General features: G+C 52.8%; 3 protein-coding genes across 8 annotated transcripts in view; 1 reads left to right on the top strand and 2 right to left on the bottom strand.

The window, feature by feature from the left end:
• Positions 1-4,599, top strand: part of LOC118086919 (chloride channel protein ClC-Kb-like) — a 35,982-nt gene extending 31,383 nt beyond the window's left edge. For 3 of the 5 annotated variants that reach the window (XM_088670954.1, XM_060276307.2, XM_035118998.3), the window contains exons 15-20: positions 411-624; positions 1,735-1,868; positions 3,016-3,116; positions 3,281-3,364; positions 3,979-4,065; positions 4,440-4,599. In XM_088670954.1, coding sequence (XP_088527080.1) covers positions 411-624; positions 1,735-1,868; positions 3,016-3,116; positions 3,281-3,364; positions 3,979-4,065; positions 4,440-4,487 — 668 coding nt within the window. In that variant the 3' untranslated portion in view covers positions 4,488-4,599. Of the gene's footprint in view, positions 1-410; positions 625-1,734; positions 1,869-2,536; positions 3,117-3,280; positions 3,365-3,978; positions 4,066-4,439 lie in introns of all 5 variants that reach the window. The other 2 variants (XR_015950305.1, XR_015950304.1) reach the window with 1 other exon arrangement.
• Positions 4,600-5,375: 776 nt separating this feature from the next.
• FAM131C (family with sequence similarity 131 member C) lies at positions 5,376-16,217 on the bottom strand. Its single transcript, XM_035121017.3, has 6 exons — positions 15,803-16,217; positions 12,750-12,868; positions 12,037-12,133; positions 7,935-8,117; positions 7,189-7,299; positions 5,376-6,654 (listed from the first exon to the last, which is right to left on the bottom strand). Exons 1-6 carry the CDS (start codon positions 15,822-15,824, stop codon positions 6,371-6,373), a joined length of 816 nt encoding a protein of 271 aa, XP_034976908.1. The 5' UTR covers positions 15,825-16,217; the 3' UTR covers positions 5,376-6,370.
• Positions 16,218-17,205: 988 nt separating this feature from the next.
• On the bottom strand, positions 17,206-25,421 carry LOC118086297 (uncharacterized). Of its 2 annotated transcripts, XM_088671488.1 has the most exons (6): positions 25,275-25,421; positions 22,910-22,955; positions 21,632-21,679; positions 19,877-20,374; positions 18,686-18,734; positions 17,206-18,219 (listed from the first exon to the last, which is right to left on the bottom strand). In XM_088671488.1, exons 1-5 carry the CDS (start codon positions 25,343-25,345, stop codon positions 18,717-18,719), a joined length of 681 nt encoding a protein of 226 aa, XP_088527614.1. In that variant the 5' UTR covers positions 25,346-25,421; the 3' UTR covers positions 17,206-18,219; positions 18,686-18,716. The 2 variants fall into 2 exon arrangements, with proteins under 2 accessions (XP_088527614.1, XP_088527613.1); XM_088671487.1 differs by lacking the exon at positions 18,686-18,734 and having other exon boundaries at positions 25,275-25,420.
• Positions 25,422-25,745: the final 324 nt, after the last annotated feature.

Below are 25,745 nucleotides of genomic sequence, written 5' to 3'. Positions count from 1 at the left end.
TTATTATTATTATTATTATTATTATTATTATTATTATTACCGGGAACCCCTGGAGTCCCTCGCGGCTCAGACACACTGGGGTGGCGTGTTGCAGGGGGAAGCCACAACCTTAAATCCTGGGGCGATACCAGCACAGAGGAGGGCCAGCTCTGTCATTAGGCAGGGCTGGAGGACAGAGCTGTGTTCGATGCACGACTTGTCCTCCATCCCCCTGAGCTCCTCTGCTCTGGTGGGGGACGCCGTCCTCTTCAAGCAAGATGCAGATCTCAGCCAGCTCTGGGACTTGGAATAGGAATCGGGGTGCGGTGGGGGCTAACAAGGGACCCACACCCAGGGTGACCTGCCGGCCTGCCTCAGGACACCCCGCCCAGGGACAACCCTTGCTCTAGATTCTGCTCTTCTTCTTCTAGGGGCAGCAGCCTTCTCCGGCTCGGTCACCCACACCCTCTCCACGGCCCTGCTGGCCTTTGAGATGACGGGGCAGATTGCCCACATCCTGCCCGTCATCCTAGCCGTGCTGATCGCCAACGCCATCGCCCAGAAGTTCCAGCCCTCCTTCTATGATGGCACCATCATCGTCAAGAAGCTGCCCTACCTGCCCCGCATCAGGAGCAGGCACATTGGGTGAGGCGGAACCCCCTCCCACGTCACAGGGTGCGGGGGAGCAGGTGGGGGCACAGCTTCTCGCCCTCCCACTCCCGGGACATTGAGGGGCATCCCGAGAGCCTTCTCATCTAGCTGCTTGCTGATGAGGGAAAGGACACTGTGGCCACACTCAGAGTCTCTCTTGCCTTATGCCGCTTTGCATGTCGGGAAGGGCCATAGCTCAGGGGCACAGAGCCTGCTTTGCGATAGGAAGGTGCAAGGTTGTCGTGGAGTGAGTTGGCCGCTAAATCACACAGTTCAATGGTTGGGAGTGAACTCTTCATGGACTTGGGTGAGGGTCAGGCCTGATGAGCCCAGCAGCTCATTCCTTGTAGGTCTTACTCCATGAAACCAGTTGCAGAGACGTCCCCGCCTCCCCACAGCCATCTAGGTCTGCTCCTCTCCCAGGGCTCCTTCCGAGCAATCGGAGACTGCACCTGCATGAGACCAACTTCTCCTCTGTCCTTTTCATGCCTCTTCTGGTTCTGGGAGACTAGGGGAGAGTCGGGAGCTTGCCACAGCCAGAGAGGGAGACATCGGCGATGCTTCAGCAGCCCAATTCATCTCTGCCTCTTGGCTTCCCTCGCCCCACACTTCTGCTTCAGTGTCTTCCTCTGATTCTGGACTTCTCTCTGCCACAGACTCTCCCAGCTCACTAAGCCCTGTTGCCTCCTCAGCTTCTGACACCTCCTCCTCCTCCCTGTCTTCTCCCTGTGACCACTTATCATCGCCCCACCACCAATCCCCAGGCTCTGAGCCTTTGACCCTTGGGGGTTCCCAGCTGGTTCCTCCCACCCGTTCCTCTGGGTCAACCAGACCATGACATAGGTTCAATCTTTGCTGGCATCTCCAGGTAGGGTTGGAGTCTGCCTGAAACCCTGCAGAGCCATTGCTGCCGACCTGTGTGGACACTACAAAGCTAGATGAACTGACTCCCTACAAGGCAGCTTCCTATGTCCCTATATTCCAGGGCAGGCCACACATTTACCAGGCTGTGTGCATGCCGTCGATTCACAGGCTTTTTAACAGCCCTCTTCTTTACTGGGCTCTCTCTGGAGTCATTCTGACGCCACTTTCTCCCGCCTGCAGCTCCTACAAGGTCACTACAGAGGAGTTCATGAACACCAAATTCGTCGCCCTGCCCAGAGATGCCACCTTCCAGGAAATCCTCAGCACGGTCACCTCGACAGACGACTCTGAGTACCCGGTGGTGGACAATGCTGGTACTGGGACTTAATGGGTTTTCTGAGGGGGAAGGAAGCCCTGCAAAGCTGGGTGCCTGGTTCTCCCCTCCCACCACCTCCCAAACCCCCATGGCCTTCCCTGTGGCATCAGGCCTGGGGCTTTATTTCACTTCCAGCTTTGTGGGGGGTGTTGAGGCCCTGTTCGGTCAAGGCAACCCACCTGAGGCTCTGCCTATCCGGCCGGCGTCACTCTCGCTCACTTTTGGGGGGAAACCATAGCATGGAAATGAGACAAGGAGAAACAGCAGGAATTGAGAAGCAGCTGGGACTTGCTCTTTGCCCATGCTCAGGAGGCGCCAGGGTACGTACCCAGGCACCCCCGTCACAGTCCACAAAGAGATCTAGAGTGGGAGCTGCCCCCTTGTTTCAGCATAGGCCTCGATGGAGGGGACCTAGTTCTCTTCTACCTCTTGTGTTGCAGGGGGTTGGACTAGATGACCTTTGGGGGACTCCTTCCATCTCTACAGTTCTAGGATTCCACTGTTGGAGGCAGGATGCTGCTGCAGGGCCAGTTGCTGTGGGGATCCCTAGTGGGGTCCTGTGGGTGGGCCTCCAATCAGGCACACCTGGGTGACCACTGGGGGGGGGAAAGGATGCTAAGACTAAGGTGGGCCTAATCCAGCTCATCTCATGTTCTTCCTTTAAAGCCCTAAATGGCCTCGGTCCAGTATACCTGAAGGAGCGTCTCCACCTCCATCATTCTGCCCGGACACTGAGGTCCAGCACTGAGGGCCTTCTGGCGGTTCCCTCGTTGTGAGAAGCCAAGTTGCAGGGAACTAGGCAGAGGGCCTTCTCGGTGGTGGCGCCTGCCCTGTGGAACGCCCTCCCAACAGATGTCAAAGAGGAAAACAACTACCAGACTTTTAGAAGACATCTGAAGGCAACCCTGTTCAGGGAGGCTTTTAATGTTTAATAGATTATCGTGTTGTATTTTTCTGTTGGAAGCCGCCCAGAGTGGCTGGGGAGACCCGGAAAGATGGGCGGGGTATAAATAATAAATTATTATTATTATTATTTTATTTTTATTATTATTATTCCTGGGGTGCTGGGTTCAACAGACCCTCTTTGGCCTGATCCAGCAGTCGAGCCCCTCTGATGCCCTCTTCCTTCCTCCTCTCGCCCGCAGAGACAGCCATGTTGCTGGGGATGATCCAGAGATCGGAGCTGATCAAGTTCCTCCAGACGCAGGATGATGCCAGCCTGCCCCACAAGGCACAGGGGGAAGAGGTGGGTCACAAGCCCTTGAGGCGGAGATGGGAGCTGCCTTCTGCTCTGTGTGTGTGGGGGGGGAGAGGCAGCACCTTCTCTGCAATGCAGCTTAGCCAGAGTTGCGTGTGCACCCCAATTGCCACACCCTGCAAGGTTTCATTCCGCCTCCCCCTTTCATGCAGCCTCCATCTGCCCAGACCTTGGAAGGATCCTGCGCCATCAGCCCCGTGACCCTGCAGCTTTCCCCATGGATGTCCCTCCACCAGGTAAATGGATGGCAGGCAGGTGAGGGTTATCAGGTGGTGAAGCATGGCAGGAAGTGCTCTTGGCTCTGGACACACCAACGTCCCCTTTATTTGTTCACAGCGAAATGGAGCCTCCATGCCCAGTAGGAGTCTACCTCCAAATGTCACCGGCTGGAGAATAATGGCAGGGAGGGCTGTTGTTGCTGGAAGTTGGGGGTGTTTATTTTATTACAGAGAGAAAGATCCTTTGGGGAGGGGAAAGGTGAAGTGTTTTCTGCCAGCCTCCCAACGGTTAGTTTTCCTGCCACAGCCTTTGTGGGGCTGCTTCTTGTAAAAGGGAAAAAAACACACACATAGCTGTGCATTCTTGGCCGTTGGGCCCTTCCTCCAGCCTACCTCGCAGGGTTCCTGAGAAGGTGGAACGGGATCCTACCTCTTTGCGCTGTGAAAATGAAGGAAAGGGGGCATTCTCTGTGTGCGCATGCCGGTCTCACAAGTTGCTGCTGTTACCAGGGGAATGGGCCGGCTTTTCAAGATGCAAGGAGCCTAGTTAAAGGAGATACAGGAAGGGCCTACCCCACATCACCATCCTGACCTCCGCTCCATCTCTCTCCTCCCCATTTCTCTCCCCACAGGTGCACAACCTTTTTGAGCTCCTGAACCTTCAGAGAGCCTTTGTCACGCAGCTGGGGAAGGTGGTTGGCGTGGTCTCCAGGCATGAGGTAGCTGGCTGGCACTCTTAAAGCGGGGGCAGATTGCGAGAGGACGGGGCTGGATCCTAAGCTCAGAGAGCGGCAGAATGGGGAGAGCTGCATTCGAATCCCCCTCCTGCCCTCAGCCGCAAAATGCACCGGGTGACTCTGGGCCTGACCTACCTCGCAGGGTTGTTGGTGGGAGAATGCCTTACAGCACACCCAGAGTGCTTCTGAGAAATGCTGGAGGACTAAGCGTTTCTTGAGGAAGGAGTTCCCAGTTCCTCATCAGGGGTTGCAGAAAAACTAGGGCAGTTAAACCTGTTCTAGGCTGCTTGCAGTGTCAACACACCCACCCCACTTCCCATCCATCTCTCAGTCCTTGCTCTCTTCTTTTTCTTCAGGTAAGGAAAGCCATCGAAGACCTGGCAAATCCCAAAGTAGCAAAATGAGAAGAGACGTCGTTCCCAACAGAGACCACAGAGGACCAGGCGGGGATTCGAAAGGAGATTCCTATTGAATGCTTACCTGGTGTCTAGAGCAAATTAAAGATGTATTTTCACACCCTTGGTGGCAAATGGGGGTGGGTGGGGAGGTCCGGGAGGGGAGCAGAAGCTCTTGGCACATCTTGAAACCTTTAACAACTGAAACTTTTAAACAACTGAGAAATATTTTTAAAAAACCCTTTTTCTATTACAATATGATGGAAGGTCTGTGCTAATATTTGGGCTGAGTTGAAATGGACCCCCCAATCCACCACCTGAATTTCTGGGGTGGGAGTGTTTCAGTGGTTTTCAGGGTGGTACAGAATAATGTGGATTTTTTTGGGGGGGGGTGTCTTTTTAAAAAACCCACCTTCTGCTCCTAGGAGCACCACCTCTGGGCAAGGAAAAGAGGGAGTTGTCTGGTGACAATTCCTTTGCAATCAAAGCCTGTCCGGAACAGATTTCCTGCAAGAACAGCTTAAAGTGCAAAAGAATCACATATAAATTGGTCCCTGCTTTCCTCATAGAATTGTAGAGTTGGAAGGGACCCCCCCGAGGGTCATCTAGTTCAACCCCCCCCCACGACGCAGAAATCTCAGCTAAAGCATCCATGACAGGTAGCCATCCAACCTCTGCTTAAAAACCTCTAAGGAAGGAGAGCCCACCACCTCCCGACAGAGCCTATTCCACTGTCAAAACAGCCCTTGCCATCGGAAAATTCTTCTTGATGTTTAGTTGGAATCTCCTTTGTCACCTCGGTCACCTTCCTCTGCACATGTTCCAGCTTTTTCCCCTGTTGCATCGGGGCTCTGAGCTGCTTTCCAGCAGACAGTGCACTCTGGATACACGGAGGCATTTCTGTGCAATATCTCTTTTATTATTTACAAAATATACACACACAGCCGGGCTGTGTGGGGCAGGGTGGAGGTCCCTCAAAGCAGGTATCTCCCCACAGCCAGCCAAGCAGACTCCCCTGGAAGAAAGAGCGAGGGTTTTTCCCCCATCTCGTTCTGCAAACCAAGCAAGCAGATGGAAGGTGGCCTTTTGGCAGCTCTCGCAGACCTGGGAAGATGGGAGTGGGGCACACAAAGGCCCGAAACGCCTTGCCTATGTGGCCCCATCTTGAGAGGCCTCCTTGGCTGCCCCTACAAAAGCCAAGCACCCTAGGGCTAGTACCAGAGTGGCCCCGGAAGTTCAGTTTAAATAAAAGGGCTGTAGCAGTGAGATTAAGGGACCCAGGTGGCGCTGTGGGTTAAACCACTGAGCCTAGGGCTTGCTGATCAGAAGGTCGGCTGTTCGAATCCCTGTGACGGGGTGAGCTCCCGTTGCTTGGTCCTAGCTCCTGCCAACCTAGCAGTTCGAAAGCACATCAAAATGCAAGTAGATAAATACCGGTAGGAACCGCTACAGTGGGAAGGTAAACGGCGTTTCCATGTGCTGCTCTGGTTTGCCAGAAGCGGCTTTGTCATGCTGTCCACATGACCTGGAAGCTATACGCCGGCTCCCTCGGCCAATAATGCGAGATGAGCGCGCAACCCCAGAGTCGGTCACAACTGGACCTAATGGTCAGGGGTCCCTTTTACCCTTTACCTAGCAGTGAGATTATAATCACCAAAAAAGCAACCACTGCTTTTTGAAGCGATTCAACTGAATCGCTTTTTGAAGCGATTCAACTGTTATTACCTCCACCAGGGCTTGCTCGAGCAAGCAGTCGTCACCCAAGGGTGCCACAATTTGAGGAACCTCCTTAAATGCTCAGAATGGAGTTCCTTCGCTCACCGGATGTGACGGTGGAACCCTTGGACACAAGCCCCCCCCCAGCCCAGACCCTGCCCTCCCTCCAGAGTCCTCTAGTTATAGAACACCTCGTCCTCCGAGAGGGAGCTGCTGTCAACGTATCGGAGGGAGGTGCTACTGCGCTGGAGCCACAGGGACCCCACCGGGCTCTCCTGCCCCGCTTCCTGCGGCAAGCCCTTTGCCAGGCTGTCCATTGGGGTGCTCCAGCCGGTGGGCAGGGGGGACTTGCAGCTGGAGAGGGAGAAGGCTGGGAGGCTGCTGTCCAAGTTGGAGGGGCTCCCTGTGCCCTGTGGGGTGAGGAGGAAGGTCCCCGGCGGCAGATAGAGGCCTCTCAGGTCTGAAAGGAGGAGAAATTATTATTATTATTAATTAAATTTGGGGAAGGGTCTGTGGTTCGGGGGGTAGGGAGCCCCTACTTTCCACGCAGAAGGCCCTTGGTTCAATCCCCACAAGCAGCATTTCTAGGTAGGGTTAGAACCCATTGCTGCCAGTCAGAGTAGACAACACTGAGCTAGATGAAACCAATGGCCTGACTCAATATGGCAGATTCCGGTGTATCAGGGGTGGGGAATCTGTGCCCCACCCCCCTCAGCTAGCAGGGCCAGTGGTGAGGGATGGTGGGAGAGGAAGCCCAAGAGCATTATGGGGGAGGGAGCAAGGGCACCTTGGACCAATAGCATCCTCAAAAGATAACTGGGCGCACCGCTTCACAAAAGCCTTCAAGGATGGAGAGACCCAATGCTCATTGAAGTTGACAGGCGAAGCTAACTTAGCACCATTAATTTCATTGGGTCTACTTTGGTGGGCTGCAACCCCCCCCAACAACAACAACAACATAAAAAGGGAGAACTAGAGGTGGGTTGGAAGTTACCTTGGAGCCGGGGGCCTTCCTGCAAATCCCCCCTGTAATTCAGCTCCTCTTCATCCATGGAGGACCAAGCGCTCAGCGTGGCTTCGGCGATGGCAAACTGCTCAGCCACACCTGGGCAGGGGAAGGCGGAGGGCAGAAGATGTCAGGTAAACAGCCGGCCCATGCCAGCCCTGCCTGGACCCTCGCAGGTCTAGGAGAATGAAGCTTAACCTGAGTGAACCATTGCAAATCCCCCCCCACAAGGGAGCCCCTCCTGATCTAGAACATCCAGGCTTTCTTGGGAACAAAGCTGAGGGCTGGCACAAGGTATGACCCCCTACGCCACCCGGTTCCTGCTTAGATTACAGCAAGAAGACTCGGCCAAAATTTACTGTCGTTTCCTCTTCCGGGATGCTCGAAAAAGGTAACATTTGTGCCATGCATTTAAAGAGCTCTTAACACCACTTTTAACAGCCATGGCTTTTCCCCAAAGAATCCTGGGAGCCGAGAGCTGGGAGGAGATCCTTCACAGACAGCTACAGTTCACAGCACCCTTTGACATGCTAAAGTTCCTCCAGTGAGCGCCCATGGCACTTACTCTGAAGTGTACACAAGCAGCCTTCATGAGCAGTTTCAGAGGAGAGGGGCAGGAGTTCTCAGCGCCCCAAGGGACATCAGCACCCGGGCAACATCAACTGAACATGGTTCTTAAGCTGGTGCCTCCTTTATGGGATCGCAAGCCCCCAGCCCCCAGCCCCACGGCTGACCTGCTGCAAACCAGGCCTCCTTCAGCTCATCGGTGAGGTCGGCGTAGATCTCCTCCTCCGTCAGGGCCTGCTCCCAGCCCGTCCTCGGAGCGCTCCAGCCCTTCCACTCAATAAGGTGGGCCACACGGCCACGAGCCATGGCTGTGGGCTTGGTGACGTGGTCTTTGATGCTCTGGACGAGGCCTGGCGGGGGGGCAGCAAAGATGGAGGAGGCACAATAAGGCACAGGTGGGAACAGAGCAGAGGGAGGGAATCTATGCCAGCCCCATTGAGAGTCTTGCAGGAAGGTTTCCATGGGAACAAATGCCCAGTACTGTACAATAATACTGTTTTGCAGATTGGAAGGTTAAATCTGAAGCTGAGCTTACTGCCAGTAATTCCGATTTTTCTTTCCTCGTATTACTAATGCCTGATTTATATGATGAATGTATGTTCTGTGCATTTATTTATTTGCACACCTTCATCCATAGATATCAGGGCAGTTCACAACATAAAAAACGCAAAACACATAATAAAAACCACTATATTTTTGTAGGTTGCTACCTGGCAAGGAATCGCCTTTGGCTAGTGCAATAAACGTATTGGATGAAAATGACTGCGTTCTGCATCTGCTTCGGCCCACAGCCCTGACACATCTTTGCTTGCAAGGGAGAGCAGCAGATTTCAGCTGTGCCTTTCTGTGGTTAGCAACCCACCTGCCTCGTCAAGCTGGCACCCGCCAGAAATAAACGGAGCAGAACTCATAACTCGGCACCAAAAGGGCCTCGGTCACATTGCTCCCCCTGTGAGAGGACGAGCCAAGAGGACGCAGGGTCTGCAAATCCGGCATTGTCTTTCCTATTGGGGCTACTGACGCGTTGTGCCAGGGCGCCTGCCTCTCAGGGATGCCCCAGCGAGTGGGGGAGCTGCGCGGCTTTGCCAGCGGCCTCCCCTTTCCCTGCACACCGGCTGGCGAGCTGGTGGTGACGGAGGAGCTGCCCTGCCTCAGCTCAGCCGCTCAGGCTCAGCTCGAGGTCCACGGGCGGGAGCTGCAGTGACGCCCCGCCACCTTCAGCCTGCGCCTGCCACTGCCCTACGGTGTGGAGGAGGCCGCCACCTTCACAAAAGCCAAAAGGCACCTGGAGGGGCCGTTCCTACCTGCCTACCTGTAACTTCAGTGGGCAGCGCCTGGCTCTTCTGTCTGCAGCTCCCACACCACGGCTGCACTATGGCGCTCCGGGCGTGCAGGAGGACCCACCGGACCTCACCGCCTCCGCTGCCCAGCTGCTCTCCGGAGCCAAGGAGCTTCCTCCGCCCGCCCGCTTCCCCGAGCCAAGCGAGCAAGCGCCGCCGCCAGTCCCCCGGAGCCGAAGCGATGAAGGGAGAGCACGACTGTGCACACCACCTAGCCGACGGGAGGCCAGGCCAGGCCAAGCAGCCAGGCGGCAGGGAGGGGACGTAAAATTTACCCTCCAGCTCCGCTGGCAGTGCAGCCTTTGCCCGCCTGCACCATGCCGCACCGTGCAGTGCCTTGAGCCTCCGTCCCGCCCACCCTCCAGCTGCTGCCCGCCCAGAGGGAAATGTGGGGGGTGGGGGGCGCTGGAGGGATCTGTGCACCACGGCGCCAGATAAGCTTAAGACGCCCTTGAATGCAGAAAAGGGGTGGTGGTCCAGGCCCCTGTAGGGACGCCTTGGAAAGGGTGCTGGGTGACTTTGTGAGCCAGGGGCACCTGGATGCAAGGAATTACCCAGGTATCCCGAAAGGATTCACACAACCGCCTGCTATGCGACAGGATTTAAAGGCTATGCCTGACACGGTCCAAAATCTGCACCATTTACTGTCAGAACATTCAGATCAGTTTTTGCTCCTTTTTGCATTGTAGTAGTATTCTCTCTTGTGGTGCTTGCCCAGGCCTGAGAAGGCAGGAGTGTTGACACCCAGCTCTTTCACAATGAGCCAATTATATTGCGATCCAGCATAGCAGGGACTGTTTCCTCATGTCTTTCCTTTGGTTCCCTTGGGACCATTTTCTCAACACAAACCACACACACCTCTTTAAAAGTGGGTGTTTTCTCTCTCTTGCTTCTAGCAGGCCCCTATGAACAGTTTGCCAGCAGCCAAAAATGCAACAGGTGAAGCACTCCTTCGGCATGGAAATGCAACGGTGGGAAACTTAAGATTGCTTTAAAAAAATAAAATAAGAGAGGAGACAGTGCCATTCCTGGAGAATTGGTTCAGGATCAGCCGTTGGCCATGAAAACGTTTAATGAAAGGCAGGGGAAGAAGCCAAGAATTAAATATAAGTTATTGACAGATGTTAAAGAAAGAGGAGGCTTCTCCCTGCCGGATTTAAAGTTATATTCAGATGCGGCAGCTTTTTGCTGGTTGAAGGAATGGTTTACACTAGAAAATACTGATGTTTTAGATCTAGAAGGGTTTGATAACGTATTTGGTTGGCATGCATACCTTTGGTACAATAAGGTCAAGGCTCATTATGGCTTCAAATGCCATATAATAAGGAAATCATTGCTCAATGTTTGGATTAGATATAAAGATTTGTTAGAAAGGAAAACACCCAGGTGGATTTCACCCTTGGAGGTAAAAACTAGGAAAAAGTTGAATATGGAAGAAAAATGGTTAAGATATAAAGATCTACTAATAGTTGAAAATGAACAGATAAAGTTAAAAGCATATGACCAGATAAAAGATCAATTATGTGACTGGCTGCAGTATCATCAGATCAATGAATTGTATAGAATGGATAAGAAAATTGGTTTTCAACAAGAAAAGTCTAAGTTGGAAACAGAATTGTTAGAGCCAAAAGCTAAAAATCTATCAAGAATGTATAAATTGTTGCTGGAATGGCATACAAAGGATGAACAAACGAAATCGGTGATGATTGATTGGGCAAAGGATATAGGTCATAATATTATGATAGAGGATTGGGAAAGGTTATGGAAATATAATATGAATTTCACTGCTTGTAATGTGTTGAAAGAGAATTTGTATAAGATGATGTATAGATGGTATCTTACGCCAGTGAAATTGGCAAAGATTTATCATAAAAAAGACAATAAGTGCTGGAAATGTAAAGAATCGGAAGGGACCTTTTTCCATATGTGGTGGACTTGCCCCCGAGTAAAAAACTTCTGGGATAAGATTTACAATGAGTTGAAGAAGGTGTTTAAAAACACATTTGTTAAAAAACCAGAGGCTTTTTTACTTGGTATTATAGGGAAAGAGATACCAAAGAAAGATACCACTTTTTTCTGTATGCCACAACAGCTGCTAGAATTGTATTAGCAAAGACATGGAAAACAGAAGATCTCCCGACGATTGATGAATGGCAGATGAAGTTGATAGAATATATGGAACTGGCTGAACTGACTGGGAGAATCCGCGACAGAGGAAGAGAGAAGGCAGAAGAGGATTGGAAGAAGTTTAAGATATATTTGGAAAAGAATTATAAGATTAAAACTGAGTAGTAAGGGAGTGGAAGTACGAAGATGCTATAGAGGCACTAGTATATAAGAAGTAAGGAGGAAGATATTTGTTTTTAAAAGTATATAAGATTCAATGTATAAGAGTAAAGAATGATGAGAAGAATGGAAATGATAATAATCATAGGTTGGTATTAGAAAAAGTTAAGAATGTTGAAAACGAGAGCGCTGATATAGTTAATACTAGAAACGTGGAGGGAGGGAAGGAGGGAGTCACCAAATACAAGAAAGGAACTAGTAAAGGTTATAAGAAGCTTTTTTATTTTTATTCTATTTTGCTGTATTCTTATCTGTATTTCTTTGTTGTAGAGTGTTATTCTTTTATGGTTTGTTTGTATTCTACTTTATATTCTATCTTTGAAAAATTAATAAAAAATGATATTTAAAAAAAAAAAGAAAACGTTTAATGAAAACGCCTTGTTTCAAAGTAGCAGAGCTGGGGACTCAGGCAAAGGATGTGCGTGGAATTGTTTTGCTAAAGTCTTGCCCTGCTTATGGGTTTTCCAGAGATGTTCTGAAGATCACCTTTGGAAACAGAGGGAGGGCCAGAGCCTGGAAGAAGTAGGGCACAGGGTGCGGTTTTGGAAGTCAAGGGTGCGAGGGGGAAAGCAGGTGTACCTACCCCCCAGGGAAGAGGTGGCGAGGGCCGTCACGTGGTAGGTGCTGGGGGACTCGGTGTCTCCACTGGAGAGGAGCCCGCCAGAGGGCTTGAAGCATTTCTGCAAGAAGAGAAAACAGATGGAGTGGGGGGAGTGAAAGAGCAGGGCTGGAGAAAGAGGGGGGCTTTCATTTTGACCCGCTTTGGGGTAGAGGAAGCCACCTTAGGCAAGAGAGAAAGTTATTTGCCCACCAGACCCACTGCTGGCTGATCTGTTTTGCAGTGGCTCTTTGGGGGTCTCTGGCACCAGGAGTGGCCATAGCTCAGAGGTAGAGCACCTGCTTGGCATGCAGAAGGTCCCAGGTTCAATCCCAGGCAGCATCTCCTGGGGGAAAACTGCCTGTGCCTGAAACCACAGAGAAGCCGCTGCCCGTCAGTCTGGACCACATTGAGCTAGATGGATCCCATGTTCTGACTCGGATAAGGACATTTCTTATGTCCCTATGTCTCAAAGGTAGTGGAAGAGCACCTGCTTGGCATGCAGAAGGTGCCCGGGTTCTGTCCTTGGAATCTCCTGGTAGGGCTGGGAATGTCTGCCACCTGAGACCCCAGAGAGCCACTGCTGCCAGTCAGTGCAGGCAATAACACACACAGCACAGGAGACCAGAAAACTAGGAGCTCCACAGATCCACCACCATTCCCAAGGGAGAGAGGTGGGTGATGCCAAAAGCAGTTACCTCGCTGCCATCCTTCACTGGGGCATTGGAAAGGCCATGGCTCTCTTGTGGGGCAACAGGAGGGCTTTCCAGCTGAGGGGTGACAACAGGCTGGTCCTTGTGGGCGCTTGTGAGGAAATCTGGAAGAAGGAGCAGAAGGAAACCATCAGCAGAGCTTCTGGGGGCAGAAGGGCCTCCTGGGTGTCCTGCTGTGACCTCTCCCCGTCCCCTGCTTCTCCCCCAGGCTTCTCCACGAAACTGAGGAGAGGCTTTTTCGAGCAGGGAGTGTGCAAACCAAGAATACTGTAGAGCTGGAAAAAGTTTCAGAAAAGGGCAGCCCAAATGATGAAGGGGGTGGAGCAACAAGTCCCCAAGTTTGGGGGCTTGATAGCTTGCGGGGGGGGGGGGGGGAGAGCCATGGGGTGCAGGATCATGATAGAAACATGTAAGATTATGCTTAGTATTGAGAAAGTAGAGAGGAAAATGTTTTTTTTTCCTTCCTTCTCTCATAACATTCAAACCCAGTGTGGTCACCCAGTGAAGCTGAATGGTAGGAGATTCAGTACATATAAAAAGGATGCCCGGCACAGATTTAAACCATGGAACTCACCCCAGCAGGAGGCAATGATAACCACCAACCTAGATGGCTTGTAGGGGGGGGGGGAGGAATAGACAAATTCATAGAGGAGGATTACAGGTGCCAAAGGTTATGGCTATGATCTAATCCGGCAGTCTGAATACTAGGAATCGCAAGCTGGGAGAGCGCTGGCGTTATGCTCAGGTCTTCCCTCTGGTTGGCTGCCACAAGGACAGGAGGCTGGGCTCAGAGGCCTTTGGCTGGATCCAGCAGGTCTCCCGTTCCTTAAATTTTCGAGTCACCTCACATCCGAGGCAATGAAATAAACACACTTCAAATGGGTTTTGATGACGCATCTTCCAGCAGGCAGCCAGGGGGACTCAGGACAAACCCAAAAGCTCTGTTCCATAGCTGATCCTATTGCATTCAGAAACGCACCTACATGGCTCAATTCCCCCTTTTTAGTGGGGGGCTCCTTTCAGGACAAAAGTGGCGACTGAGAACCAGCAGGCACCAGGCACCTTTAAAGGGGCGCGAGGGGAGTGGAAGGGTGAGCTCGGCTGCCCCACAGCACCTGCCAGGACCCACCACCACCTAATCCCAGACAGAGGAGATACAGTGGTGGTCAGGGAGGGAAGGAGGCGGCCGGCATTTTGCACATGCTCAGAGGCACTTTTCTTTGTTACGCCTTCATATGCCCAGGACTGGCTTTGTAAGACAATGCCAAAGCTTGAGTTTCTCAGTCTCTCCTCACCCTTGTGTCTCAACAGTCTCAGCACAGACAGTCTGGTGCAAACAAGAGAAGCTGAAATCTGCTGCCGGCAGGGGGTGGAATCACAGAATCTCACACAGAGAAGCCCTGTGGCCACTTTGCACATCTCCCACTTCCCTGGGAGTTAAACCACTCTTTACACGGCCTTCTTCCCATGTCATAAGCGCAGTCCCTGAGCTTACAAACAGCCTTCCTCTTGCTTTGCAAGTTTCCTCCCTTGCTTAAGAAACCAGCAAAGCCCCCACGCTTGGGGAAAGGTCTCTGTGTGAGTCAAAAGCTGGCACTCACGGCTGCTCACTCCAAGAGGCCTCTTGCTCCTAGGGATCTGCTTTGTCCCCATCTTAAGTTGATCCCCAGTACCAGCTTGGATCGGGACGTGAGTGGCGCCAGGGCCGGCTCTAGGTAGACCCCTGGTGGCGCAGGGCACCACGGCGCCGGCCCGCCAGGAGGGCGCCGCAAGCTGTGCCCACCCGGTCCGCTGGTTCGACAACCGCACTGGGAAACGGGGGGGGGGCGCCAGAGGGATCTGTTGCTCCACGGCGCCGGGGGCGCTTAAGACGGCCCTGGGTGGCGCTGTGGGTTAAAACCACTGAGCGTAGGGCTTGCCGATCAGAAGGTCGGCGGTTCGAATCCCCACGACGGGGTGAGCTCCCGTTGCTTGGTCCCAGCTCCTGCCAACCTAGCAGTTCAAAAGCACGTCAAAGTGCAAGTAGATAAATAGGTACCACTACAGCGGGAAGGTAAACGGCATTTCCGTGTGCTGCTCTGGTTCGCCAGAAGCGGCTTTGTCATGCTGGCCACATGACCTGGAAGCTGTACGCCGGCTCCCTCGGCCAACAACACGAGATGAGCGTCACAACCCCAGAGTCGGTCACGACTGGACCTAATGGTCAGGGGTCCCTTTACCTTTACCAGCTTGGATCACACCCACCCACCCCCAATATCATAATTAGGGTCCTACTGAGCATGTGTAAAATACAAACAAGAGCACTGTTGGATCAGACCATGGTGGGCTCAACTAGCCCAGCTTTCTCCTTCCCTGGAGAGACCAAGCAGGTGCCTCCCTAGAAACCCACAACTGCGGCTGTGCAGAGGTAGACTGCTGCTGGGTGTGGAGGCCCTATTTAGCCACCTCAGCTGGTAACAACAGGAAGGCTAGTGGGGCTGGCAATGGGTGTGGGGCGTGTCTCCGGATTCGGAGGGAGCCCAGGGGGTCCCAGCTGATGCTGCTCTGGGGTGGGTTGGGGGAAGAGGGGACAACAGGGGTCCAGGGCTCCTCAGGTCCTGTTTCCTACCAGTCCACGTGTTCTCCAACCCACTGGCTGCCCCCCCATCCCTCCTGAGGCAGAATCCGAACCCAGGACCTGCCGCACCTCAGGTATCTCAAGCGTCTCCCTTCCCAAGGGAGGGGCGGTGAGGAAAATAACAACAGGCTCCCCCCGCCGGGCAGCTGCGCGGAAGGAAGCGCGACAGACGCGGGCCAAGAAGCGGGTGGGGGGTCGGATTAGCTGAGTCCAGCGCGCGCCCTCCCCCAGCCGCCGCCCCCTCCAGTCCGGGGCGCCCCGGGGAGAGGGAGGGAAGGGGGAAGAGGAGCAGACCCATCTCGCTCTCGCTCTCCCTCCCCATCCCCAAGGGCGGCGCCGCTGCTAACTCGTACCCGGCGGGCGCCCCTCCAGAAGGAGGGAGCCCCTCTCCCCCTTGACCTTGGGCGGCGGAGAGGCTCACCTTTGGTCACGCACGACCCCATGGCGGCCGCCGCTGCCCTCCCCGCCGGGGCGCATCGAGGAGCCACACGGATCTGCCCGCGCGTCCGCCTCGCCCGCCTCGCCCGCTTCGCTCCTTTCCCGGCGGCGGCGGCGCCTGAAGCGAGGCGGCGGCGGAGCTGCCTCCGTCGAGGGGCGGCGCCCCCACCCGCTCAGCCCAGCCCAGCCGCCCGACGGCGCGCGCTCCTCGGGGCGGAGATCGCCGCGCCTCGGACAAAGTCGCCTTGAAGGCGGGGATGGGCGCCGGGGACTCCCATGGCGGGAGCGAAAGCGAGGCGCAGGGGAAAGCGCTTTCCTCGCCGGAAGCCTCCGCGCAGCAGCACCCCACTTCTCCGGGGTAAGGCGCGAGGGCGTTGGGTGCTCCTCAGAGTAGACCCACTGAAATGCGTGCGCGGGAGTTGGACACACTCTGCTGGGCAGATGAGCCGGGATTAGCATCCTGCTGGGTTCCCACGCCGCCACCCGCCGCGACAGCTTTTTTGGGGGGGGGGCGATGAAGTTGCCAGAATAGCGCCACCTGTAAACAAGCGGCCGCCCCCGAAGTTATTGCAGTCTATTCAGTGTGGAAAGTAGCAGCCTCCCTGCCAGGCATCGGGGCTCACCTGGCAACCCCTTTTGTCAGGAGAGGGAGCTCTTGCGCCTTGGAAATGAGCTCTGGGATTGCCTACTCGGGCTGGCAGCAGTGGCTCACTAGCAGGGGTGCTAACTTGAATAAAATATTGGGGGGGGCACATAATCGATCACAAAAAAACGTTGCACACAAAACGTTTGAATTCCACCCTCCATCAATTTTGCAAGGGGGCAGTCCCCTCAATTTGGTGTGTTTGTGTGTGTGTGTGTGTGTGTGTGAAGGGCAGTGGCGTAGCATAGTTTGCTGGCGCCCAGGGCACGCATGCACGTTGGGCAGGGCACAGAGGGTGAATGGTTCAGTTGGTTGGCATCCGTTTGTCTCAGGAGACAAGAAAAGAGTGCACCTTCAGGGGTGAAGTCAAACCACTGGAGAGTTATAGCTCCTGATGTGGCTGGAGAGACTGATGCAGGAGAGACATCTTTTGTTGCAGCTGGGGCAGGTGATGGCATCCAGTTGTGCTGCAGCAGATACACCATGGCATTTCTTCTCTCTGCATTGCTCCCTGCAGTCATTCCTCCTCTGGTCATTGCTACAAATGCACAGCAATCTGCTGCTTTGGCATTTTGGGTCCTGCTTGCAGGCTTCTTCCCCTTTGGGGCCTGTGGTGGGCCAGTGTGGAGATCAGGGTGCTGGACCAGATGGGCTGGTCTTACACTTCTCGATTCCACTTTTTAGAGCTCTGCTCTGCGCACAGACGGAGCAAATGCTTAAGAGAAAAAAATGTCTGCAACAGCGCAAGTTCAAAGGAGTTTATTCAAAATCCAAAATAGTCAAAAAGACACCCATAGGGATGAAACACATTTTTAAGCAGGATAACTGTACATAGCAGGACACATTTAAAAACAAGGCCACTCCATACAAAACCAGAGGCTGCCCAAAAACAAAGTCTTAGGAAGAGGAGGAGGATCTCAAGAAGGGAACTGGGGGACCAGCAAGTCAAAGGAGGAGAGGTTCATGGAGCTCAGACACTAAACCACTTCCAAACTGGGAGAAAAATATTCAGCAGAAGGGAAATCACTATGCAAACAGTGCATTTGTCGATAAAAGAGCAAGATGCACTTCAAATCAAAGCACAAGTTTTGGGGTTTTTTTGAAAGGCAGGCGGCTGTTTGCACTGTAATCCTTCCTAGGCAGAAATGCCCTGACTGTGGGACTGTGCTAAAATAGTTGAGCGTCTCTGGGATCCTGAAAGCGCAGACCCTCCTCTGCTTGGAGATCTCCTCTATTGCCTCCCGTTGATCAATTGTGACGGACTAGTAGGGAAGAAAGCATGTCTGGCACAGAGAAAAACCGGCAGGATTGTTTTCCTGTTAAAAAGACTTGCAGAGAATCCCAAGGGGGTCCCCCTCCCCATAAAAACAAAAAACAAACATATATAGCACACTGGAGAACAACTTACAAGCAGCCAGTCCACAGTTGCACCACACTTAAATGAAGACAACTTTTGGTCAATGTGGGGGGGGGAGGTCATAGGTCAGCGTTAATTCTTGGGAGGGGATGTTGGCGGAGGGATGAAGAGGGATGGATTCTGGCCTCTCTTATCTGTGGCAAAGTGTGTAAAGCACAATTCAAGTTTATCTCACCCCACCAAACCCAGCATTTGCAGGCTCATTTGAGGTCAACTACTTGTTAAGTCCTGCTCCTCCTCCTCCTCAGTGGCATGACAACCCACAGCCCCGCTGTTGCCAGGATGGGGTCCTGTTCAGTAGGGGGTGAGCAGCTGGTCTGGAGGGCTCTGGGGTGTCAGTCTGCGGGGAAAAAAAAACAGAGTCCTCCTCAGGGCCAAGAGGTCTGCATCTCCAGCAATGCTCCCCACCCCACAGCAACTGCCCCGCCACCCCCATTTCCTGGGCTCAGCCACACTGTTTCTTCATGCACCGACCCCACAACCCAGGAACTTTATTATTTCAGTTACTTACTGAATTTATCTCCCACCTTTTTCTCCAAGGAGCTCAAAAGAGTGTGCATAGTTCTCTCTCCCTCAATTCATGCCCACAACGACCCTCGAGGTAGGTTAGGCCGAGAGAGGCAGTGACTGGCCCAAGGTCACACCCAGGGTGTATCATCCTGGCCCAGTGGGGATTCGAACCCTGGTGGAACACTAACAACTACATCACCACCACCAGGGTGCTCTGACTTGGGGGGACCAGGAAGAGGAGAAGTGCCCTTCTTCACACCCAGTGCTGCAACGCCCAGTGAGGAAGGAGAACATACGAGCCTGCTAGGGAGGTGTGGAAGCCTCTGCTCAGATAAATCTCGCGACCTGCAGGAGCAACAAGGCATGGCGTCAGAAGCAGCCCGGCCAGTGAACCGACTCAGCCTCTGCAGCCAGTTGGCAACGGTCAATAGATCCAGCGCCCTTTTGCTTCAGGTAGCTGCAGAGTTGAGCAGGATGAGTCAGGGGCCTCCCCCACATTGCCCCACCTCCTATATGGGGCTCATTCTCTCCTCTGCCTCCCTAGGATTCAATCAGACCCCTTCATATACAGACAGACTCCCTGGCAGTGGCATTGCTGAGCACCCCCGCATCATCCATCAGTATGGCCCAAGCAGCACAAGACGGCCGGATGCAGCAGCTGCCCTTTTAAAATTACCCACAATGCCCCTGAACCTAGCATTGGCCTGGGGCATTGTGGGAAACGAAACAGGTGGCTGCAGCCAGAACTGCTTGCCAGCCTGGGCCCAGGGACGGAACAAGGAAGTCCCCCTTCTCTTGCTGCCTTATGTGGAGCCAGGTCCAGTGCCTTCCAGATCATGCTGGACCCTTAAAATGCGCAGCAGCCAGCAGAAAAAAATCTGGAAGGCCACGGGTCTCCCCAATCCCTGCCTTAGATCACATAATCACAAGAGTTGGAAGGGGTCATGCAATGCAATGTGGGTCTTGAACCCATGGCCCTGAGATTAAGAGTCTCGTGCTCTACCAACTGAGCTATCCTTCCTGTAGTAATCAGGGCTGGAAGAGAGGCTTCCCCTTCTCTTAGGGACACAGGAAGATGCCTTCTCTCAAGCCACACCACTGGCCCATCTAGCTCAATACTGCCTACACTGATGGGCAGCTGTGGCACGCCAGGCTCCATGCCACAATGGCTCTGCCTCTCCAGTCGGAGGCATCAATGCTTCTTAATGCCAGTTGCTGGAAACCACAGGAGGGGGGGGGGCAAAGTGCCAATGTGCTCCAATCGAATGCTCCTGTGCTCCCCACAGGCAACTGACCTGACCCAGCAAGCTCTTCTTATGGTTGGGGACATTCCCAGCCCTACCTGGAGATGCTGCCAGCAGGGGCCATCTGCTCTGCCACTGAACTACATCCCTTCCCCAAGGAGACACCCCTGCAGGAGATGCCCCTCTGGCCTTTCAGCACAGAACACCCCGTCAGAGCCAGGCCAGGCCCTCCCCAGTCCTCACCTCTTCCTGGAGAGAAGGGTCCTCTGCTCCGAGGTCACCAGCCGCCTCCTCTTGCAGCAGTAGAGATGGGGCTGGGACCTCCTGGTCTCCTTCTCCTCCAGCCTCTTTTGGGCTCTTGGCTTCCTGGTCACAGAAAAGGGGCTCTGCCCGCCGCTGATGGGCACCTTGCTTGCCCTTTAGGAGCTCCTCAAGGGTTGCTGCCAAGACCATCTTCTGCTGGGCACATCTGGTCAAATCTGCCTCCAGCTCAGTTGCCTCCCGGGACATGGCTTCTATCTTTGCCCTCAGCTGAGCTATGTTGGCCCTGACCTTCTCCAGCATACCATTGTCCTCCTCCTCCTCATCCTCCTCCTCCTCCTCCTCCTCCTCCTCCTCGTCCAACATGTCTTCAGGTATGGAATCCTGGATCTTCAACTGGGCTTCCAGCTCCGCCAGCCTCTCCTCCTCGGCCTTCATGTCCTGGCGGGTCTCCTCACATCCCACACAAACCTCTGTCACCTGGGGTGTCCAAGGAAAACTCAGAAAATGTGTTTAAACAGGGCTTACAGCTGCTACAGCTCCCATAAACATCTCTCACCACTGCCCCCCCCCATGCTGACTGGTGGGAGTTGGGGGCCAACAAGATATGGGGGACCATAGTTGAAGCAGGCCGTCACTTGTTTGCTGCCCCTGCTGCCCTCACCACAACCTGGCCGCCTTTGAGCACACATAGGGGGAGTCTGCGGCCCCCTCGCCAGCTATAGCTGGGCTGCAGTCTCAACCTTCCCTGCCCATGAGCCATGTTGCTCCGACAGGAACGGCGGCGGCCCTGAAACTTGAATGGGGCCCCCTTTGCAACAAGCAACGACATCTGAATAACCATTGTTATCTTCTTCAATGGGATTCCATGACAGATCACATTAAAAACAAACAAACCACCACTACATTTCATATTTTTATTAAAATTGCTGCACTGGATTATCTCACATGCCCAAGTCGCTGGTGGGAATGAAACTTTCCTCTGCCTTATAGTTTTCGAGTTACCACAACGCTCCACTTTTACCACACCTGCGCTACTCACGCTCAAACTTTGGGGTTGTTGAAATATATACAACAACAAAAGAATCAGAGTCCTACTCTCGTGGTTCGTGTAGCTCAGTGTTGCCCACACTGCCTGGCAGCAGTGGCTCCGCAGGGTGCAGGCAGGAGACACTCTCAGCCTTACCTGGAGACATTGCTGCGGATCGAACCAGGGTCCTTCTGCAAGCCAAGCAAGGGCTCTGCCACAGAGTGGTGGCCCTCTATTAAGTTGCCCGATACAGAGGCAGGCCCTTGGTCCTGCGAGCTCAGCGTGGTTGACACTGACCGGCAAGCAGCTCTCTCCAGGAATTCAGGTAGGGAGTCTTTTCCCAGCCCTCCCTGGAGATGCTGCCAGTGGGGACTGAACCTGGGGTTTCTGCATCCAGAGCAGGTGCTCTAGTGCTGAGCTGCGGCCCTTCCTCCACATAGCACAAGTAGGGTCACGATCCCCACCGGCCTGTGCCTGCCTGCCACCCGCGCACTGCTGTTCCTCCCTGCCTAACTCTCCAAAGTTGCCTCCCTTTTGTTTCAACAGCAGGCAAACTCAAAAAGCTGAACTTGCACCACAAAGCTCTAGAGGTCCCCCATTAGATGCCCATTCCCTCGCCTGCTCATGAAAGACCAGGTCCCATTTCTTGCCTGTTGGTGCCCCACACACCCTGCACCAGCCCCCCAAGGAGCGAAACCTGCTCTCACCTTCATCTGGAGCATGTCTAGAAGGGCTAAGTGGTCCTTGATTTTTTCCTGGGGAACAAGACAGATAGGTTTGAGGGCTGGAATAGGCGCCCACAAAGGCCGTCTCCCCAATATATCCAGCACACACACCCCTTGCAGTGAAGGGACAGACACTCGGGACCCCCATCCTCACACAGAGAGATCACAGAGAGATCAGGGAAGGCTGCCTGGGTGGCTTAGGTAGTGGCAGGAGAACTTTTGTCAGGGGTAAGGATGTTGTTGTCCACCACTACCATCCCTGACCACTGGCCACAATAGGTGTTGAGGGAGGTGGCCCTCAACTTGCCCTTGGCAACGAGTTGTGCCCGGCCGCCCAGAGCAGCCAAGCAGCAGTCTGGGGAGTGTGCAGGCAGGCTCCTAGCCACTCCTAGCCAGAGTGGAGAGAGGTGTGATTTCTGCCCCGCCCCCCGCCCCCCGCCCCGGGTCTGTGCTGTTGGCGGGGGCCAACCCTACACCTGCCATCTTTCAAATAAGTTTTTTTAAAAACTATTTTTGGGAAATTCGCAAACAAGGGTTGCCATATGCCCAGGTTTTCCAGGACACTTTTTGTCGATTGTCGGGAAATCCACCCAGATGCTGTTTTCGGCGGATGAACCCTAGATATCCTGGACGTATGAAGCAGCTTGAGAAGCCTCTGCTCCTGGCAGATTCTCTTAGTCAACAACCCTGTTCAAATCATGCCTCCTACCCAGGCCATTCCAAGTGCCTCTTTAAGGATCCAGCTCTATGAGCTACAGGAGCACCAGGATGGTGACAGAAGAAATCAGTGGAGTCCAAGCTCACAATCTCCCCCAAAGCTGGTGGTTCTGCCTCCATGTGAGACACTCCTTCATTTCAGTTAGACAAGGTGTGCTCTTGGGGCATTTGAAGAAGAAATAAACACAGCAGCAACAGCAGCATGCTGCCTTTCTGGGACCCATGTCTGCCTTTGCCGGGCCACAAAGTGGGGAACCCCAACTTATATATCTGGGGAAAATAAGGGGCCTCCAGGACAGAGCTGGAGGTGGAAGCCACCATTTTGCAGTCCCAGAGGAAAAACCCCACCCTACCACGACTTCCCTAAGCCAAGTTGCTCCCCATTCACCTTTTCTCCCAGGAAAGACATTGTAGAGAAAGAATGAACCCAAGAGGATATAAAGGCTTCAAAGAAAGAAGGAAGGAAGGAAGGAGGTGTTGCACACACACACCCCCATCCAAAAAGCCATCCATCCACAGCAAGAAGGTGGGAGGGAAACTCACCAAGTTCTTCTCTAGGAGGTCAACTGTATGCATGCTGTCTGCACACCTAGAAAGGGAAATAATCCAGTCAGTGTCCTGAAGAAAAACAACAGATTTTCAACCCCGAAGAAGGGACTGAGAAGATGAGGCAGGGGCAACAACACTTTTACCAATGCAGAAAGAAGTTTTAGTTGCAAGCAAAAAGGGGAATGAAACAAACCAGCCACACAAGCAGGAAAACTTGGGGGATGTTGTGAAGAAGTCTCAGATTCCAAATTCATCTTTTTTTCACATAAGCAGCCCCCCTCCCCATACCTTTTTATTCTGTAATTTATCTCTTCTCTGGAACCCACAAATATACCTTAGCATATAGATTTCATTCTTGCTGCTGGAATAATTTGTGCTGCATTAGGTGTTTCTGCGCTGCGTTTTCCACAGACATTACTTCTCTCTTATCACATGGTACCCAGTCATTTTTACGGCACTAAAACTTTTTTTTGGTTTTGGCTTGTGGACAACTTTGAATATGGGTTTATTTTCCATTCCTCATTCTATACTTTTGGCCAAATAAATGCTTGGACTCAGCCTGGGTGCCAGATGTAGATATAGCAGCGCTGAATCAGTTTCTTGACCAGGAATCACCTGGGGAGAAGAACCATGTAGTACGAAAGAAGGTGGTACTGCCTGACGGCAGATGAGTGCAAGCTGCTCCTCCCATGCGGTATGGTGAACAGGCAAAGGCTAGGTTTAGGATTTCAGGCTTGGATGGCAAGGAAAATTGTGGCATTTTGCAAGACGTTTGAAAAGCAAGGGAGGAGGAGGGCCAGTAGAACTCTTGGTGGGCTGGCTGGAGCAGGCTGTAACACAGGGACAGGCAGCATGGCTGGTTCCTCTGCTTGTAGACATAAGCCTGCTGCTCCTAACAATAATAGAATCGTAGAATTGTAGAGTTGGAAGGGACCATGAGGGTCATCTAGTCCAACCTGCAATGCAGGAATCTTTTATTCAACGTGGGGTGTGAACCTACAATCTTAAAGAGTCTCATGCTCTACTGACTGAGCTAATTGGTCCAGAAGATCAAATAATCTTCTGCAGATATGAATGCTCTGAACACTCTCTCCCCTGTAGACTCAGGGTGTGTGTGTGTGTGTGTGTGTGTGTGTGTGTGTGTGTGTGTGTGAATAAACCATACATCATAAAGACACTACAGTTTCTGTTGTGGCCAACTTCCAAAGGAAACACAGACCTTGGGTAAACACCAAGATGATTGGAATCTCACACAGCTCAGAGATTGGGGTGGTACCGGTATGTACCAATATAATCACCACTTAATAGAGTCTTTCATTCTTATTTTCTTACATTTCCATCACATTTCGCTTCTGCATTTTACAGAAGTACATTTACATTTTCCTTCTCCAAGATTTGTTTGTGCCTATATACTTTTAATTATTTTAAATATTCTTTCTGGATTATGCTTGCATTGTTCACACAAACAAATGCTTCTAACCACCTTGTCTAATATAAAGTTCTACAAAACTGATTCCCGCCTCTGGTCACACCCAGCAGCAACTCTCTTCCCCACTGGAACAAACTGCAAACCTCCCCTTCACACCCACTCCAATCTCTTCACTTGCCAGTAACTCCCCATCGTGCCTCCCCAGAGAGGTTTACCCAGTGCAGGGTTGTTGCATTCTTTACTTTAAGTTTCCTCAGGAGTTTAAAAAAACCATGCTGTTTCCAAAGCCAAAATTTTTATATGGGGTTTTGTGTTTTTTGTGTGTGTTTTTTTACAGTTGCCGCTTTAATTTATACCGTCCATAGGTGCAATAAACACGCACAATTATTTATGCCAGAAGCCATTCTGGGAACTTGCCCGTTGAAATGCTGCCCCTGGGTATCAGTTATTATTTTTTGCATAAATCCACAGGCTGAAGGCAGGCTACTTTCCAGGGTTGTCGTAACCCAGCTTCACCGCACACAAGGTGAAAATAATAACCGCACGGGTTGCGGCTGCAGGACAAGTTCATTTAAATTTACCAGCTTATTTATGGAAGTACTTATTAAAGTATTTATGCACTCCCCCACCCCCCGCACAAAACACCAGGGCGGAGCAAAGCAAAGCAAAGCAAAAAAAACACACAGGAGACTTCGGAAAGTTTTGCGGGTTTTTCCCACGCCCGCAGAACGCAGCTAGCCAATCAGAGCTCGACGCCCCCCCCCCACAAGCCTCGGATGTTCTCCTGCCAGGCCGGAGGCGGCAACTACCATCACAGCCAGTGACTTTGGCTCTGATTCTAAGGGAAGCTAGGGATCCCAGGTGTCCCTCCCCCGAGACAGGAAACGCCCTTCTAGAACTGCCAAGCTCTATGGCGATCAAGCCGCTTACCCGTCCGCCATCTGACTCCTGTTGTAACCAGCCTTTCGCTCCGCCTCTCCCTTCCTCTCTATTTGAATCATCCCTCCCGTTTCCCGGCATCCCCCGTGCACCCTGATTTGCGGCAGGTGGAGCGCGGAGGATGCCGGGAGGCGGCTTGTTCAAAAGGGAGCCCCTTCCGGAGGAGGACAAACGAGAAGCGTCGGCTAGAGCGGCAAGGTGGCCGGTGGCTACAGTCCAGAGCAGCGTTTCCTGTTTCTTGTGAGACGTCTTCCTATTACCCTCTTTAGAGGGGGTCAAAGCTAGCAGCTTCTCCTTAGGAGGCCGCTATCGAACCCCTTTTAGAGGACGAATCCAAGGGGCAATTAGCCTGTTTGCTTGAAGACCTCCCACCCTTTCCCCAGAAACAGAAGACAATGCAACACAGGAATATCAGGCTCTGTTTAAAAAACCTTGGATAGATGTGCATGGATTTCAGTGTTT

The sequence above is a fragment of the Zootoca vivipara genome, chromosome 6 (genome assembly GCF_965207765.1).
Source record: "Zootoca vivipara chromosome 6, rZooViv2.hap1.1, whole genome shotgun sequence".
In the NCBI taxonomy this organism is placed as follows: domain Eukaryota; kingdom Metazoa; phylum Chordata; class Lepidosauria; order Squamata; family Lacertidae; genus Zootoca; species Zootoca vivipara.
This window is presented reverse-complemented; position numbering and strand designations above follow the sequence as displayed.